General features: G+C 39.0%; 1 protein-coding gene across 2 annotated transcripts in view; it reads left to right on the top strand.

Annotated features, from left to right (window-relative positions):
- Positions 1–16,093, top strand: part of ACTR3B (actin related protein 3B) — a 102,634-nt gene extending 86,541 nt beyond the window's left edge. For both annotated transcript variants that reach the window (XM_086865938.1, XM_086865934.1), the window contains exons 6-12: positions 71–178; positions 1,438–1,581; positions 2,182–2,355; positions 4,805–4,897; positions 13,963–14,088; positions 14,482–14,565; positions 15,157–16,093. In XM_086865938.1, the coding sequence (XP_086722064.1) occupies positions 71–178; positions 1,438–1,581; positions 2,182–2,355; positions 4,805–4,897; positions 13,963–14,088; positions 14,482–14,565; positions 15,157–15,252 (825 nt within the window). In that variant the 3' untranslated portion in view covers positions 15,253–16,093. The remainder of the gene's footprint in view (positions 1–70; positions 179–1,437; positions 1,582–2,181; positions 2,356–4,804; positions 4,898–13,962; positions 14,089–14,481; positions 14,566–15,156) is intronic.
- The last annotated feature ends 2,365 nt before the right edge of the window (positions 16,094–18,458 follow it).

Genomic DNA, 18,458 nt, shown 5'->3' with positions numbered 1-18,458 from the left:
AACAATAATTTTTGAGAGTGTAAATTAGAACACTCTGCCTGCTTCTAAATATGAACTCTGTGTACTGTAGGCAGTGTTGGCCTTAGCTGCCTCCTGGACATCACGGCAGGTGGGGGAGCGGACTCTGACTGGAATTGTCATCGACAGTGGTGATGGTGTGACCCATGTAATCCCCGTGGTAAGTAGCAGGCTGCGCTTTGAAATCAGCACTGCTTTGGACAGCGTTTGTTTACTATAAATTTAAATAAGAAGCATCAAATGAAACCTTAGTTTTAAATTTTTCATGTTGTTTGGGATTTCTTTCCTTGCAAAAGTATTATTTTGTTATGTATTAATTTAGCTTGCAGACTAGAGGAGGATCACAGTAAGGAACCATCAATCCAGCTTTTAAAAGGCTATTTCTGTGTAAAACCTTACCTTCCATTACTGTGATGCCTCAGTTCTCTTAAATATCAATGATTATCATGGGTTTGTCTCCTGCATGCCAACAGTGTCTGACAAGAAGTGTCCTAACTTTTTTCACACCCTGCATTTTGACTGTTTAGTATATCTGGCAATGTGTGCTTTTTGTATGATTTATTGTATTTTATTGTTTCCACTCTGCTTACGTGGAAACAACTACAAATTTATATAAGTACCTGTTTGTAGATGTGATCAATCTCATCAGTTTAGTTATGTGAGGATGTTAAAAATACAGTTATCTGTTTATACTGACATCTGTTGATGTCATTCTGTGTATTTTTGAGCCATACTGTGTCCTTGAATGATAAGTTGTATTAGAAATTAAAATTTGATTCCCTCTAACTTCATCTTGCATTTTGATGTTAACTTGATCTCAGTGTTTTGTCATATGGGCAATGCTGAGAACAAGCAGCATTTACTGTGTGGAGCTCTGAAAGGTGTAATAAAAAAGCAAGGGAAGAAATAATGTGGCTTAGCAATACCAGTGTTTTCAGTAAATGCATCCTAAAAAAATTCAGCAAATAGATTTCTTATTTTTGTTGTGCTTATTATAAGATCCTACTTCTTGCTTCAGTTTTCTATTCCTATTTGATTTTTCTTGTCTGAGAAATTTAATTTTATACATTTTTCTATTAATTTTTCAGTCTCAAACAGAACACAGGTAGTTGATTTATATTATATTTGCTTTTTTGATGATGCCTTAAAGGAACCATCCGATCTGACTGATGTGTACAAGACTGTTTATCACTCGTGTATCTGTTAGATAGTCGATACCTGTTTATATTTTGTAGACAAGGTCTTTAAACAAAAATGATACCCACTTTGCAGTGAGGTGCACATTTTTAGAGTGATTTTTAAGTTTCAAGATTTTGCTTTTAATAGAAAATCAAAAATGTTATTACAAAAATGAATGTTAATTATTGATACACAGTAAGTTTTCCACTTAAATATGTCTTTTCCTCTCCTCCTACATAGGCAGAAGGCTATGTAATTGGAAGTTGCATCAAACATATTCCTATTGCAGGTAGAGATATTACTTACTTTATTCAACAGCTTCTAAGGGAAAGGGAGGTAGGAATTCCTCCTGAACAATCTCTGGAGACAGCAAAAGCCATAAAGGTACACCCTCCTTTATCTCTTAATAAATACATAAGAAATCTCTGTGAGCTAAATTTTTGGCTCTAGCAAAAGTTGCCAGTGGCTCTCTTAAAAATGCAAATGTAGGCAGTGTATTATAATTACACCAGCTTCTGGTGGTTTATCCGGTCAAGAATGGGGAAAGGAGAAAGAGGAAGAAAATATTCATGCTAAACTGTTTGGAGTGAGTATGTCCCACAGATTAAATCAGCATTTAGACTTTGGAGTTGTTTAAAATTTGCTTTGTAATGGAATTAAAAAAAAAAAAAAAGAATAGGGTGATTGTGTGGGCCTGCTCTTGCAGTGAAAGCTTGCCCTTGAAATTCTTTATTGTCACAGTCCTGCTGTTGGTGGTGTTTTCATTTTGAGAGAGGCAAATGTAGCTGAGTCAGCATATGCAGCCCTTTGGAAGCAAAGGGGCCTCGAGCCTCGTGGGGCTGAGGCTTCAGTAGTGCTTTGGGTGAGAAAGTCCCTTGACCACACCATCTGTAAAAATGCTCACATTTTTCTTTCCTGATTGTGTTGCACTTGAATTCACTGATGTACTAATTACTTCAGCTATTTTTAACGCCTTCTTAACAGGAGAAGTACTGTTACATTTGCCCCGACATAGTGAAGGAATTTGCCAAGTACGACGGCGACTCTCGCAAGTGGATCAAACAATACACGGGCATCAACGCCATCAATAAAACCAAGTTTATTATAGATGTTGGTTACGAGAGGTTCCTGGGGCCCGAAATCTTCTTCCATCCCGAGGTAAGAACAGGGAATAGCTGTGTGAAGTTGTGCCATTCCCGGTGCCTGGGCGCCATCCCGTGGCAGTGAGGGGCCAGTGAGTCTCCTGAGCACAAGCCAGGTGTGCTCACAGGTAACTTCAACACAGTAGGAAAGTGGTTATCTCATGTCCAGTCTAACGTTTAAAACATCTCATTCTTCTCCTTTAAAGGCAGTCTGAACTTGAGGAGAAATTGCTTGAATTCAGTTTTTGTATAGTATTTTCTTCTTTTTTTCAGTCTCAATTTAAGCAAGTCTGCCTCTATACTTTTTATGCTGTCAATCCCTTTGGGCACTACTAAGCATGGCATTGATGATATTCTAAATATTGGATGCAGACTTTTGATACCGAGTCAATTTGTAAGGCATGGATGATAAATTTATCCTTGAAGGAAGTCTATTGAAATCTTTCTTGGTGTGGTCATCAGTAGTATGTACAGTTCTAGGAAAGATTACTGCACCTCTTCTGTGTGAGTTTTGGTAGTTCAGTTTGAGTGAGCCTCAGGATATTGTTGAGAGGAAGGAGTCAGGTTTTAGTACAGGTCCTCTGCATTCCTGCACACTCGGTTGAGCTTATGCAGGCACCCACAGTCTGTAATACTGTTAAAAACTTTTATTAAAATCCACACCAACAGTGGATGAAGTTTCCCATTTTTTACCCTTGTCCGTGGAAGAATATTAAAAAGCTGCTCTCCTCCATCTTTTGTCTGAATTCTAGCTTTATTCTTCTGTAGTCGGTTTGTAGCCATGTGATCTTCTGCCAATATTAAATCTCTGGGCTAAATAGTTTTTCTTCCCTGCTGTTTCCCAATGTGATATAACAGAGAAGCATTCAATCCCATGTCAGACATAATTTTAAGAGCTTCTCTTTCCATAGTCTCTAAAAAGACTGTTGGGAATGGGATAAAGTTCCAATTTCCAATTTTTTCATTTCTTAGTTGTTTCTTGACTCTGTATTGAAAAAAACACCCAAATCTGAACTAACTTCCTAGACAAGAAAAACATAGTAGATAATGGGTACTGCATCCAAAGAGGATTTCTTGTTATGTTTCATTAACTCCTCACTTGAAAGGGAAGCAAGTTAGCTAGGTAAAAGCTGCCTTTGGTAAAGCTGTCTTGTAATCTTTTCCTATTTTCAGTTTACAGAATTTGTTCTGAAGTCTTTAATACTCCTGAAGTTAGGTCTTGGGGTTTGTGGTTATCCAGATTATTTCTCTGCTTTTTAAATTAGATATTTTATTTGCCATTCTCCAACTATATCATATTGGCTGGCAGCCTGCAATTTTACATTCAGTTCTTATGTCCCTGTTCTGGGGTGATGTTATACTCTACCTCTCATTTCTATTTATTCCTTTTATCTTGCTGTTTAATCAATATCTTTATGAAGAGCTCAGGAGTTTTCAGGCTGTAGTTCATTCAGATGAAATTCGGTGTGCAGGAGCTTCTCTTTTGATTTATGTGGCTTCATGTTTTTGCTTCTTGCATGATTAATTCTTACTGTGGGAGTTAGCTTTAATTTTTTTTGAGTGCCACCATCATCCTTAGGGCTCCTGAGCTCCAAGCCAACTCCCATTGCTAATTTTCTCTCAGTTCTGTGTATACTTGTTTTGTTTGACTGTTGTTATTTTTTCAGCCATACCTCATCTTATTTTTAATGAAAATCCCATTTGCTTCTACACAAAAGCTTATAATATATCTAGAATAATATGGTAATAATATGGTATATATATATAATAATAATATTATATATTGGTAATTAATTTAATTTTTCAGACATAGGCTATTACCAGTTCTTTTCTTTGAAGCTTATTTTAAGTGGAAAATTTCCACTAGGCTGTTTTGTAGCTTTAGCAACTCTTGACTCTAGTTTATAAATTCAGAAGTTTACATTAGCACTGTGTTCATGTTTGCATTGATGGGGGCTTTCACTCAGAACCTTAGACTATTCATACTTTTTTGAGCATTAGATACTTCCTGGGCTTGGGGAAAAAAAATCTGAGTTTTGGTGGGAATTTAACTGAAATATTTTAGCAGCATTAAAGTCTTTTTGTAGAGAAACATTCTGATTTACAGACTGGTGTTTTTAATCTCACTTGAAAGGAAAGGCAGGACCACAGTGCATGGTAACAGTGTGTTTAATATTGCAGGAGAACTCAAGCTCATCTTGCAGGCAATAAAAGTGCATAGTGTATGAATTGTAAACAGTGAATTTCTGACCAAGGAAGAGAATTTTGGGTTTCTCAGCAGAAAAATAAATCTCATTTCCTCTGTAGAGAAGTGTTTGTTTTAATGTAGAATAAGTGGTGAGCAAGGCTACTACTAAAACTCCTACTCGGTCCTTATTATAAAGTCTCTCCACAGTCTTATTTCTGCCTTTTTATTTCTCTGTTCTTTGGATGAAAAATCTAATGCCTGTTCTGTTTCATTTTAGTTTGCTAACCCTGATTTCATGGAATCCATTTCGGATGTAGTTGATGAAGTTATACAGAACTGTCCCATTGATGTCCGGCGTCCATTATATAAGGTACGGCCTTTCTCTTGTAAAATTCATGTAATTTAATTAAAGCCTAAATATCAGCATCATGGCTACCACTTCCTCCACAATGAGAAATGTAAACTTTGGATAGAAATTAAATGAAGTTCCACTTATGATGCCCAGAGGTATTTGCTACTTTTTAGTTCTGAAAGAAAAGTTTCTGTAAAGGCTTGATACATAGGTAAGTATTGTATCCCTGAGGAGCTGTGGCAGAGGGATGTTACTTGGATCTGACATTTCTAATGTGAATTCTTGTGCATGAAGGACTTGTGGTTTTGCCCATATTAAGAGTTATACTGTGGTCTTACCCCTCTCACTACCCTCCTTCCCCTGCTTTATTAAGTAGTGGTTTCCAGTTGGTTTTTTTCAGTCTTGTCTTGTACCTGTCCATTGCAGTTCAGTCAGTTCTACATCACTTAAAAAGTACATGAAAACTGAAAATATTTTATGAGAGAACAATTAGGCTAGGTTAAACCTGCTTAAATACAAGGTGTAGTCCAGAAAGTACTTTCAGTTCCTGATTCTTTAAGGAGTGAAAAGTAAGGTACTGACAGGTGTAGTCCATGGCAAGCTCTGTCTGTGTCAGCAGCACATCCCACATCCCTTGGTTCCCTTTCTTTCTGCTTGTGCAGGAGCAGTGCAATTTTGGAAATAACAGCATAAAGTTACAGCACACAGAGGTTGTCTGCTCATGTAGAAGGTGGTAGTGTTCCTCACCTGGGAGAATGTCCATTAAGTTCCAACTAAGTCATGTCTCAGGATAATTTGTAACTATTAAAATTTTAGAGTCTCTTCTCCTTGCCTGGTAAACACCCTCTGTAATCTAGAATGAGATGGAGCACTCCAGAGCAGATCTGTGGGGCAGGACAAAAGGGGAAGTTGAGCTGCTTAACAGGCTCATATGTCAATTCTGCAGTAGATGTCTTCAATGACTTCAAGCTTAAGTAGCAGCAGGGTTTAGGAGCCCCTCAGTGTGTGGTTGTTCTTAGGTTCTCTGCTTTTTATCTGAGAGACCAAAGCTTTCTCAGAGTAACAAATTCTTTGCTTGGTGTAGGGTAGGTTTTGGTACTGATTAGAAAGTGGTTTTTAAAATTTGAGGTTGTTACTTCTGCCTCATCATAATCAGCACACAAATAACTTTCTCTTGGCTTGCCACTGATTGAGACTTTGTTTTTCTTTTTTCTGTTTTTCATTATACTTGCTTAATTAAAATAATGTTTCACAATTACTTGTTGAATGTACTGAGAGATGTCAGTAGTTATTAGTGATAATAGTTGCTATCTTCTTTAAGCAAGGTCACTTCAAAGGGACGAGCATCTCTTGTTCTCATTGTTTAAAGCAGTGTCTGGGTGCAGAAATATTCCTCTCATACTTTTTCTCTGAGATTTATCAGTTCACTTGCCCACAGTGCTGAGCGGTGGCCAGCCAAGACCCTGTGCTTTGGAGCTGAGTTTCCATCAAATGTATTTGGATTCTTCCTCAGCATTTCTGCAGAAAATACCTAAAAAAAAGAAAATACCTACCTTCTAGATTTTTTAATATGTATGTAGCCTTTGAATCATTGTTCTACAGCCCATCTTTTGATGTCCTATGGTATCAGTGATTGAGAGACGGGGACATCAGAGTTGAAACCAGAACCCCATTTTATTGAGTATGCAAGGTGTTTATATAAGGTTTTACTTGTATGGCACTTATATAAGGTTCTGCTTTTGGTAACAATTTCCCATTGGTTATACAGTCTTCGTGACATCAGTTACTTGGTAAACATTACAAAGTTTCACAACATATCTCTGGGTCACTTCTACCCCAGGGAGTAGTTATCTGTGTCTGTCTGTCCCATGGTTTCTGTTTGATTAGGCCTAAGATACTAGGCTCCTTTATCAGTTCCATTGTGCTCCCTGTTTTATTCCCCATACTGTAGTATTTCTGAGTTTTATTGCCAGTATCCCTGTTTCCTAATCTGATCAACATCTCTCACAAGGCCAGTTATCTTACCTCATATTGATGTTTGGACCAGCAGAACCTTGGTAAGACTTCTTTAGCTACATCTGTGACAGCCCAGCCTAAAGGGAAGAAAGCATCTAAGATTTGTAAATGGTCATTGGTCAAAAGAAACAACAAAAGTCAGAGGGCCTGAAAGTTTTTTAATAAATTACACACTTGGCATGGAAATTGGTCTGTTAGTCTCTGACCTACTATCTAAGCACACAGCAGTAGGTTTTGGGTAAAGGGGTAGGTTTAAAGGGAAGAGATGAATTAAAGAGGGAGAGATTAATTAAAGAAAGAAAGAGAGAAAAAGGGAGCACCAGTCCTGGTTTCTGGTTTTTTTTTTTCACTGTTGAACCAACTGCATCAGTCTGGCCAATTACATGTCAGGGTCCTGGGGGCACCCCCTGCACTTGGGGTGGGGGTACCTTCTTATGGAGAGGTTTCACTGCCCCAAATACAGGTTTCTTGCTTTCTGTGTAAATTAGTTACCATGTGCAGTCTGTCCTTTCAGGCCGTTCTGGAAATGGGTTGGAGGGCTTTGGAGGCTTTTGGTGGTAGAAATCCTACCCTGTATGGCAACCACCCATGCCAACTTCCTCCCACTCATACTGTGTTGTGGTTTGTTCTCATGGACAAATGCCCTGCGTGTGCCTGGCCCCTCTTCTCCAGCCAAATCTGGTTCTTCCTCTCAGTGTGTTAATACCAACAGTCCCTGGTTATAACCAGCAATTCTTGTCTGTTATTACCAACAGTTCTTGGTTGGTTCCACAGCTGTTTAGTTATTGGTGTTTGAGCCCCTTATTTTCTTGAAATTGAGAATTCAAAAGGATTTCACTTTGGACTGCTACTTTACAGCACCAGTAGAGAGTGGGCTTTAATCATAGGACTTTTCCATCTTGGTCACAATTTGACTTGGTTTTGTTGAAAGTTCAATAACAGAAATATTATTTCACTTGAGTTGTTATTTGTGCAAGAAAAAAGTTTCAAAGGCTGTTTGTTAAAAAACAAGTTCTCTCTTAACAGCTGTTAGTTTTGGGAACAGGCAGTGTTTCTGTTAAGCCCAAGAAGGACTTAGTCCAAGTGCAGTTTGTCAGAGCTGAGGCCTAATGAGAATTTCCCAGATTACACTGGGGCCTGATTTGGGGGAGATGCAGCCCTAGAAATCCATCCCACAACTGAAGTCAGCTTCTCTGTGCCTCCACGAGATCCCATAACCTGCAGCACAAATATCCTTTCATTCACATGATGAAGCCTTTTTTAATTGTATAATGATTGCCAGCAATGCACTCTCTAATTCCCATGATTACATCTTCTTAATGTGATTGCTTGGAAAAACTGATTTGTATTCTCTAGCACAGAGCTGAGAGATCTGGATTGCTTGGGATGAATTGCTTTCTGCTAAAACAGAAAAAATATAGGTATGGGTTTGAAACCAGGGAACTTGCATTGAAATTTGAAAAAATGAGGTGGGTTTTGGTGGGTTTATTATTTATTTTTTTGTTGTTGTTTTTGGCAAACCCAAAGCTTCAGAAAGCAAAATGAAAGTTAAAACAAGTGCTTAAATGAAATGAGAAATGGCAGAAGAGATAATTCTTGGATCTTATTATGTGGATGAAACAATTTGGCATCCTGACTGCGTCAATCATTCCTGTGTGTTGAATTCCACTGAAAAATGACCCATTGTGCAATGAATGCAGCTAAAAGTGCTGCATTTGTGGGGCTCAATGAGACATCATCCTTGGCATTCTCTGAGTAGAATGGTGTATAGTTCATCTAGTTCTATTTTTTTGAGAATTCCTTAGCTTTTTTCCTTAAAATATCATTCCACAACCTTTACTTATACCCGTCTCATAATTATACAAATACATGGTATAACTGATAACTCAGAAATTGAAAGAAATTATAGGGAGAGTGCAGCATGATGGGGCCTGTGGTCTGCACAAAAATGAGACCCTTCCCCAACTTTCAGGTTCCTGAGAGCACACCAGTGCTCTGGATAACTACTGCACACCCAGCTTGGATCAGTGATGAACATCTGCTCCTGTGGTACAGCCACAGCAGATGCTGGTGTGGAATGTTTTCAGTGGTAGTTGGTATTTAAAAGGCTCTTTTCAACCTGAGAGTGATCTGAAACTTGTCCTAACATTTGTCAGTCAGGACATGAGATTTTGGCACTTAATGTCAAAAAACAGTTTCCTCCTGAATGTAGTTATAATAACTTTAGAGGTGGACAAAGGGCTTTGAAAAAGTTGTATAAACTGATTGATAGCCTAATAAACAGTATTTTTTGTTAGCAATAGGTTCAGAAACTACCACTTTTATTCTGAGTTCTACTTCATCTTTTTTTTCCTTATCCAGAGTCTCTCCCCAGATAATTCCAGAGTTAAGATAAGAACAATAGTAACAGTTCTGAGGTCCTTGCCTTCTCCCAGTACAAAGGATAGAAATGTAGTCACTGACTGTCCCAGCAATTGATTTCTTTCAACTTTCCTCTGCTATGTTTTTAACACAAATATCTGAATGAAAGAATATAAGATAAATGGCATCTGAATCCAGGTAAATTACCTCTGAAAGGTCCTAGCCAAGTATGCGTAACCATTCATTATTCAGATCATGCTGCATCAAATCACATCTTTGACCTCAAACTTCTAACCCAACTTCTCAAGTTGAAAATTCTGCATGAGGTGGGGGTCTGCAGGATATTGGCAAGTGTGGTGTTTTATTGGAGATGAGTTATCCAGGTTTTCCATGGAAACACAGGTGCATGGAGAGATTTTGACAAATTGGCTCTTTTCCTTAGAGAAGGTGACTTCTTAGCTGGGTGTGCAGCTGTTGTAGACTCAGATCAGTCTCTCTCAAAATGAAAACTTAGTGAAATAGTAAAGTCAAGCTCGTTGCTACAGTTCAGACTTGGACTGTGCTGGTTGTGTCAGTGTTCACTCAGCAAGTTAAACTGCCGAGCTACCAAGGGCCCATCCTCAAACACTGGAGAGGTCCCAGGTGCAGGGGCTAACGGGGTGCTAAAAACCTCCTGCCATCACTCCTGATTTCAACTGCTGGTGAGTAGAAACACTTGGTGTGAGAGCAGCTCCAGCTGCACAGCGTGGTGGGTAGATGGCACTGTTGGACTGGCTTTGCTGATCTGTGCTCCAGCACCACAGAAATTCCCTGTTACTGACCCAGAGCAGAGTGGGGAAGCTCTGGGTGTGAGAGAAGGGTGGAAAGACTGCCAGGCCATGGCATCTGCTGGCACTGTGACAGGACATGGGAAAGGAACAGCATTCCTGCTGAATTCTGCTGTATTCCTGCAGAATTTGAATGAAAGCCCCAAGAGATTAACTCTGTCATTGTAGTACAGGAGTACTGAGGAAAAGCCCTGCTTATTCCTATCACAGCTGTAAATAAATTTTTAAGATGACTCCTTCTAGCTGGTTTAACAATAGCTCAGTGCATTTGCAGGATTTTCTGGTTCCTTTTGTGTCTGAGGTGTATTTCTGCAGAATGGCACCACCATATGTCATGCTGAAATCTCTTGCTATTACTTGAAATGTGAAATGAACGTTAAATTCATTATTTTAAGGAAAAATAAATGGTTTCTTTATTAGTAGAAGTAAATGTATTTTAAAAATATTCCCACAATATTCCCACCAAATTCTCACAATAAATTTACTACTTTGTGCTATATTTATTGTATGGTATGAACTATATTTATCCTTATACTTCCCATACTCTGTTGGCAAATAGTGCCCAGTTTTAACCAAATTAAGAGACATGTAGCTTAATTGATTCACTTGCTAATGAAGTGCTTGGCTTCAGTTTATGAACCTTCCTGGTTTTACCCCTAATAATTTTTGTTAACAGTCATATATTGATCTCCTTACATGTCTCTGGTGGTCTGGTCATGTCATGTTAACTTTAATTTAGGCTGTCAGTTGGGAAGAAGGGAAAATGGGATGTGTTGTTCTTACTTGCCAGAAAAGCAGGGGATGCTTTTCAGTTTGGTGCTGCAGAGTCTGATGTGTCCAGCTGAGAGTGTGCTCACACCTTGGTGCACTGTGAAGATGCACAAGCTAGTTCAGCACCTTGTGTTTGGTAGTGCTGAGTTCTTCAGGAGCTAATTTCACTCTTTTCACTCTTTATGTAAGCTTGATTTGGTCAACAGCCCTCCTGTTGTAGGAGCTGGGGTGCTCTGTTAGGGAATTTCATATCTCTGCAGCATTACAGCAGGCATAATAACAGAAATGGTACAACGAGAAACTCAGTATCACAGAGTTCACAAGAGAAGCAAAAGGTACAGATGAGAAGTGAGAAATTTCTTTGCCAGCCCCTCTGAGGTGATCTTGATGGTCTTAGAGGTCTTTTCCACCCTTAATGATTCTGTGATTGGTATCCACTCCCCTGATGTCCTTCCAGAAATAACCTGTTTCCCTGTATGTGCTTGTTGTGGTTAACTTTTCCAGGTGTGTGGAGGGGCTTCATCCCTCTCTGCTAAGGGAACACATTCTTTTGAAACAGCTTAAATGTTCAGCCAGTTAGCTATAAAAGTGAAAACCAGCTGGAGGTTCTTTCCATCAGCAAGTATGATAATTGGTGTTAGCTGAGAAACATGTGGGCTGCTTGGAGCTGTTAAACCAGCTGAAGTGTGTTTGAGCAGAGTAAGATCAGAAGAAGTCTTCTTTAAAGGAATCAGCTGGAAAGAGATACTTAAAGCCTAATATCTTTGATGTCTTTTTCTGGGAGGCCAGAGGATTCTCCTGACAGGCTGAAAACCCAAACATCACTACTAAGCTTTCTCCACGGGTGTATTTAGCATGCTTTAGTTTTATGTTTTCTGTTAAGTAGTTATTAGAATTATGCAGATTTATTTTAGAGAAGGTATTTGAGAGGTCAGGGTGGAGCAAGGAGGTGGGTGGTGCCCCCTTGGTTTTCTGGGGGTTTTTTTCTGTTTTTTTTTAATCTGACCCTCTTTTTTCACCTTTACTGTGTACTTTTCAAGTGGTGGGTGTGGTGTTTGAGGGAATTGGAATGGATATGGATTCTGCTTTCATTGTAGGTGGGGAATACCTGGCTTTGACCTCACTTGCTGAGTTGAGAACTTCCTGAAGGCTGTATGACAAGTCTTCTGCTAGAGAGTTAGCATGGATTTGATCTGGCACTGACAAGAAGTGCAGGGAGCAGGGGAATAGTAACTTTATAATTAACCAGCTTCTAAAGTTGGTGCCTTCTAAAGGCAGTTGGTGTCACCTAGTTACTTACATCCAGAATTTTGCTTAGCCTGTCTGGTCCAGATATGTGATAATGAGGTGACTCATCTTTTCAACATTTGTACTTTGGCGCTTCCATTCTCCTTGGGCAGTGTTATTGTTGAACTGATTTTGGTGTGTATAAGTGAATAATCATAATTTGAAGAAGATGTAGCTTCTTACCCTCTAACCCTGGAATGGTAGCTAGGTAGAAAGACCCTCCCAATGATACTGCTAACTCTGTAGTTACATGAATTGGTCTTGGATGTATTCGAAAAATTATTCTTGGGTTTATTCTAGAGTCTATTTTTAGTGATAGCATTGTCCACTTTATGGAGTATGCTTGAAGTTTAATTTGCTTTGAATAGAATTATTGCTTTCACATTCTTCGCCAACTTCATTAACTCCAGGTAATATTTTCTGATGGCATCTTTTAAATTGCTATTTCATCACTCAGGTTGGTTGTTGTCTTTTCTTGCACATTAGCAATTTCCTTTTCCCAAGTGGAGTGCATGACCACTTTGATGCAGGGGAATAGATGTTCTTGTGTATGGAGAGAGTTGGGGGAATCCTCCCTCCTGCTTTAACTTCAGGATCAGCTATGATTTATGGCTCTTTTTCTCTCCTCCTCTTTTCCTTTTGGAAATGTTTCAGTAATGTTATGGGGACTTGTGTTTCTTTCTTTAAAACACACCTGCCTTGTTATGCATTCTTTTATTTTGTAGATAATCTGAAACTGTGAAGGAATGAGGTTTTTCCTACTGTAATGGTTTTTATGATGTGCAGGGATTTTTTTCTCATGAATAAACAAAACAGCTTTCTTCTCTCTTTACAAGGTACAAACAAGATTTCCCTGGATATCTGTTGCTTAAAATCCAAGCACTTCTGCACCTTGCAAGTGTGAACACTTAATATGCATGTCTTTGACTCTTCAGATCCATGTGCAGGCTGAAGACAGTGGGTCAGGGATTCTTGCATTATGTGCACAGTCTTGGTCTGCAATGTTGAAAAAATGTTACTGAGAGATAATCCTTGGACCTGTGTACAATGAACTCGTGATCCAAGTTCCCTGTGGAAATGTGTCACAGGCATGTTAGTGATTTTAGCACTGTGCAAAGGCCTGTGTGCAGTTTTATCAGATTAAGTGCTTTTTTCTGATCAAGAATTGCATTTTTGCTGCCACTGATGTTACGTTCTAGGGGTTCTGTTTTGAATCCCCCACCTTTGAAATTACTTCTGTGTTAGTCTGGGATGCTGCAGTGTTATCAGAATTAGGGATGGGAAATTCTAAAATGTCTGTTCAGCATCCAAAAACAAGTCCAGCCTGAGAGGCATTTGGTTCTGCTCTGAAAACTGAATAATACCATACAGGCAAGGGAAGTGGCATCATACCTTCCTCTGTGCTGCAATTCTCTGTGAAGGTGTGATGCCTTTTGAAGTACTCTAGAAATTTAAAAAAAAAAAAAAAAGTTCTAGACAATTCTGTAGCTATGCAATATGATGAGACTTTAATCTTATTTAGTGTCAGGGCTAAAACTGTTTGCTGTGAACATCCCCAGAGAAACTTCTTGATGTAGTGTCTTATTTCTGCTGCTCTGCATATGGAGGGTGCTAGCTCATGGTTTTAATGGAATCCTCCTTTGTAGTAACCCATTCGACATAAATATATTTAAAGGAGAAAAGCCATGAACTTCCTACCTTGTCAGCTTCCTAATGATGCTGAGATTCAAAAAGTCACCTCTGCAGTGTTGGCTGTTGGGAAACTTGCTTGAAGATGAATTTACAGAATATTTACAGAATGTGTCTTTAATTTCTGCACAGAATGTGGTCCTTTCAGGAGGATCCACGATGTTCAGGGACTTTGGACGACGACTGCAAAGGGATTTGAAGAGAGTGGTGGATGCAAGATTGCGGCTTAGCGAGGAGCTCAGTGGTGGTCGGATAAAAGTAAGTGAGCATTTCAAGTGCGTTAATTACATGAGTAGTGACAGAAATCAAGTTCAAAGTTTTCACCTCACTAGTGAAAATACACTGTAAAGTCAGTAAGGTGTTTGTGTTGTTAAAAGCACCGATAGCCTTGCAGCACATAGCTCTTTATGGGAATCTTCAAATTACTGTGAGCAGTTCTGGTTTTCCTTCTAGGAGATGTGTTAGCAGTAGGGAAGAGTCATTTAACTTTGTGTCCTTCATCATGGTTATTATGAAGAGTTTTATGACTTGATCTCCTAGGGGGAGCATATCTGAGTAATAAGTGTGGTAGTGATGTGAATAGAGGGTTAAAGGTCTGGTTCTGACCATGTCAAGTTTGAAAACCAACTAAATGTGAACTGTTTTCCTTAGCCCAAACCAGTGGAAGTTCAAGTGATAACACATCACATGCAGCGTTACGCAGTTTGGTTTGGAGGTTCCATGCTGGCTTCAACAGTAAGTCTTCATCAAAGTTGTTCTTAATTTTTATTGTATGTTGAATTCTGGATCCATTTGATCCCAGTACTAAGTTGTAAACTTTTTCATTGTCACAGCCTAAACTGTGTCACATTCTGGAGTCCTTACCCAAATTTTATCTCAGTAAAATTTGTACAGGGCAAATGGAAGCTTGCTCAAGTAAGGATATTATGAGTTGACATAATTCTGAAGTAATTTTGATATGATAGTTCCAATATAGTGCCCTTATTCTTTAAATCAGCACTAGAGATGAGTTAGGACTTCAGGAATATAGAATCCAAATCAATGGTCTTAAATGCAAGAGAGAAGCAAATACAAGAAAATGGGAGTAATTGGTGTCTGCCAAGTGGGACTTCTTACTGCTGTGTTTAAAAGCAGTCCTGCGACCAGACAAAGTTCTTTTGATTAGTTGCATTCATATCCTACTATTTCTCATTTTATTATATTTCAAAATGCAATACAATGTTGTAAAGTTTCAACCTACAGAAATGTCAAGACATTATTTATTTGTTGTTTTTTTACTACTTACATTCTTATGCTTTTGGGGGGATTTGTTTTATATTTTTATAGCCAGAGTTTTTCCAAGTGTGTCACACCAAGAAGGACTATGAAGAGTATGGCCCTAGTATTTGTCGTCATAATCCTGTTTTTGGAGTCATGTCATAACGTTCATCCAGTGGAAATAAGATCTCTGAAACGATGCTGGTGAAGAAACTCATGAAGTGCAGAGGAAGGCAGCAGATACTGTAAATACTGAAGCAAGATGTGGTTAACTCTGAGGCATTTGGATCACCATTGTGCACTAAAGCACAGCTTACAGCCCATTTCAGTACGAGCCATTTCTCTGCTGACTACTCAGAGCCTTTCCTTCTTTCTTCCTAAATGTGAGGTTATTGAAAATAGGTACGTCTCGGTTTAGGAGGTTGTGCAAATACTACTGAAACTGCATCTAGAAGAATAAGGCAGTGTTTTACTGCTTGTGGAAAGATCTAAACCTTTCCCACTTGTGCCCTGAGTTTGCAATCAAACCTTTAGCAATGGAGCACTAAATACCACATTGCCTTTAGGGGAGTTGGAGTGGATACAGGTACCTACCCAAATGGAACAGATTGCAGGATTGGGACAGTACTTTGTAAATGTAGGTTTTCATATAATTTTGTATTTTATGATGTTGGTAGGGTGAATTGATGACTAGTTCTAAGCACGAACAGCTGTCAATGTCATGGAGTGGTGTTATGCATTTCCAGGTGTGAGGCGTGTATTGGAGTAGTGCTGGTATATTTTTTGGGGGAAAAACAAAAAGCCATGTATGATAGAAACTGATCTGTTCATGTTTGGATGATACAAGTGATTTGCAGTATTGTGCAAAGTTTATTATAGCCACTGTTCTTTTGTTTTGAATTTTCTGAAAATGTTTTTTAGGAGATGATGTTTTGTTTTGCTGTTGGTGAGTGATGGATGACACACGGGCCTTGCACCAGTGAAATAAAAGCTGTTAACATCTTTATGAATGTTGGTGGTCCTGATTTCCTCTCCCACTTCACCTCACGAGGTTGGCTTTGCATTTGTATTTCTGTCTATGTGGGATCACATACGCTGAATGTAAAGGGAGCTCTGGAGAATTCTGGTCTTGTTTAGTGCAGGTCTCACTTCAAAATGCTCTGTTTGCTCAGGGCCAGTCAAGTTTCTGTGAATGGAGATTCCTGAACACTTGGGCAAGTTGTTCCAGGCCTTAACTACTCTGTTATGGGTACGTGTTCTTGTGTTATGGACAAAGCTTTTGTTCTGCTGTGGTTTAAACCTAATAGAGTAGGAAATCCTGCTTCTCCTGTCCTTGCTGATATTTATCCTAAAGGTTTTAAACAGTTTCTGTAGCCCAATCAGAGTTTTGTTAGGCAAATAAATTTGATTTTAGCTTTCATATTTTTTTTTCATGAAGGAATTGAGACCAAGCAATTATTTCTTCCGCATAAGTTAGAAATTAAACAAAATGGGACTGCAGGACTCAAGCCTGCTTCTGAATGCTTTTCAACTTAAAGCTCAGCACTCAGGGGAAAAACATTAAAACATAATTTGCTCAATCCTCTCACTAAGAAAGAAATGGATATTCTATTACAATATGTACTTTTTCAGCTTGTTCCAGTGTCACATCTGCTTGTCTCTGTTTAAATCTACATTTCAAATTTATTGGTGCATTGCTGCCTACTTAGGATTTTGGCCTGTAAAGCAGAATCCAGAGCCATGGATGAAATCAGGCTTCAGAGGAAGAGTCACATATTGGTGCACTGAGAAAGTGCTGAGGCACCAGCATACTCACATGGTGCTACAAAATAGGCAATGCTGGGCAAATAGCATGGGAGGTTACATGGGGCTTGCAAACAGCTCTAACCAGGCATTGAGGCATCTTGCAATTTGCTGGAGGTGGGTAATTTTTTGAGAAAAACTTGTGACACAAGGTATGGGCACCCATTTTGTCTTGTGGGTGGTGGGAAGAAAGCTTTCAGAAAGCAAGCAAAACATCAAACCAGTAAATGTGCTCACGTTTGCTCTTCATGGAAAAGTACAAATAGTAAGAATGTTTAGGATGTTTGAATGATCTGAAGTTGAATTATCCTGTTCTTAAAGTTTTTAGAAGTCTGAACTACCTGCCACACCACAGACCCTGTGAGTGTAAAACAATCATTGGGCTGAAAAAAATCCAAGGTGAGATTAGTCAGGGCACCAATGCAAATGTGAGGTATAAACCCCTTCTGTCTTTGTGCCCTTGGGATAATTTGACCTTCAGGGCAGGTAAGCTTGCCTTTTCAGTTACATTTTATGAATTTGTTGCAAATAGTTAATGAATATCCACATTGACACTGAAAATGATCCCCATACCTTGTGTTTTGGGTGCTAACTTAAAAAGGAGCACATGGTTTGAGTTCTTTTGGACAGAGGAAGGAATTGAACCCGAGACTTCTAAACAAGAAGGGCCAGCAGGTACCTAGTCCGTATCCAGGCACTTACACACCAGCATGGTTTCCTATGGAATGATCTGTGTAAACAAAAATAAAACATTTCTGGGGCTTGGTGAGGGTAAAGGTTTGCTGCTCTTACAGCTGTTGTCGAAGGGGTTGTGGTCCTGCTTTGTCCTTGGTGATCACAGGACACTTCTGTGAGATGATTTGAAGTGTTAACCTTGCAGGCAACTTCACCCCACCCCTGTTTTCCTGAACAGAATGATCTGTTAGAGTGCTTCACCCTGCTTGGGGAAACTGGGAAGTTTATGAATTGAACAATGAACCTCGATCTTAATCGGTCTGAAGCTTTGCTGGTGCTTTCTAAATGAATCTTGTGAAATTGGGTCCTTTGGTTGGTTGGTTGATTTGTTTGGGATTTTTTGTTTCTTAAGTTTTTTAATTGGTTTGTAGAATGTCTCGAGCATCTTTTAAAAAGTTCTTCAAAGATCTAGATCAGCATGGCTTAGGTGGAGGGCCTGCATGGAGGCAGAGCACAGGTAAGCTAAACTGCAGCAAGAAGTTCAGCCTCATCTACATAGCTGTAATTGGGGGTTTTGGCTCTGTTAAAGATTTGTGACACTGTGTGCCCATTAGAAAAAGGGGTTACCTGTCTCCCTCAGCCAGTTAGCAGATGTTGTGTTCTACCTTTGATTAACTTTGACTTGGTTTGAGTCAGTGCTCTAGAACTGGAAAGTATGGTTTCCTGTTATAAATCTTCTGAGCTTTTCCCTTTTTTTTCAGTAGTATTTAAAAACACTTGAAGCTTTTATGGAGCTAAAGAGCACTGTGCATATGTTCAGTGTACTACTTTCAACTAACTACAATTAGTGAAGTCTTGATGTGTATTGGAGTGCTGATCTTTCTGTAAATAAT

This window comes from Cyanistes caeruleus, chromosome 1 (genome assembly GCF_971803275.1).
Source record: "Cyanistes caeruleus chromosome 1, bCyaCae1.hap1.1, whole genome shotgun sequence".
NCBI lineage: Eukaryota > Metazoa > Chordata > Aves > Passeriformes > Paridae > Cyanistes > Cyanistes caeruleus.
Note: the sequence above shows the minus strand (reverse complement) of the source record. Positions and strands in the feature narration are given on the sequence as shown.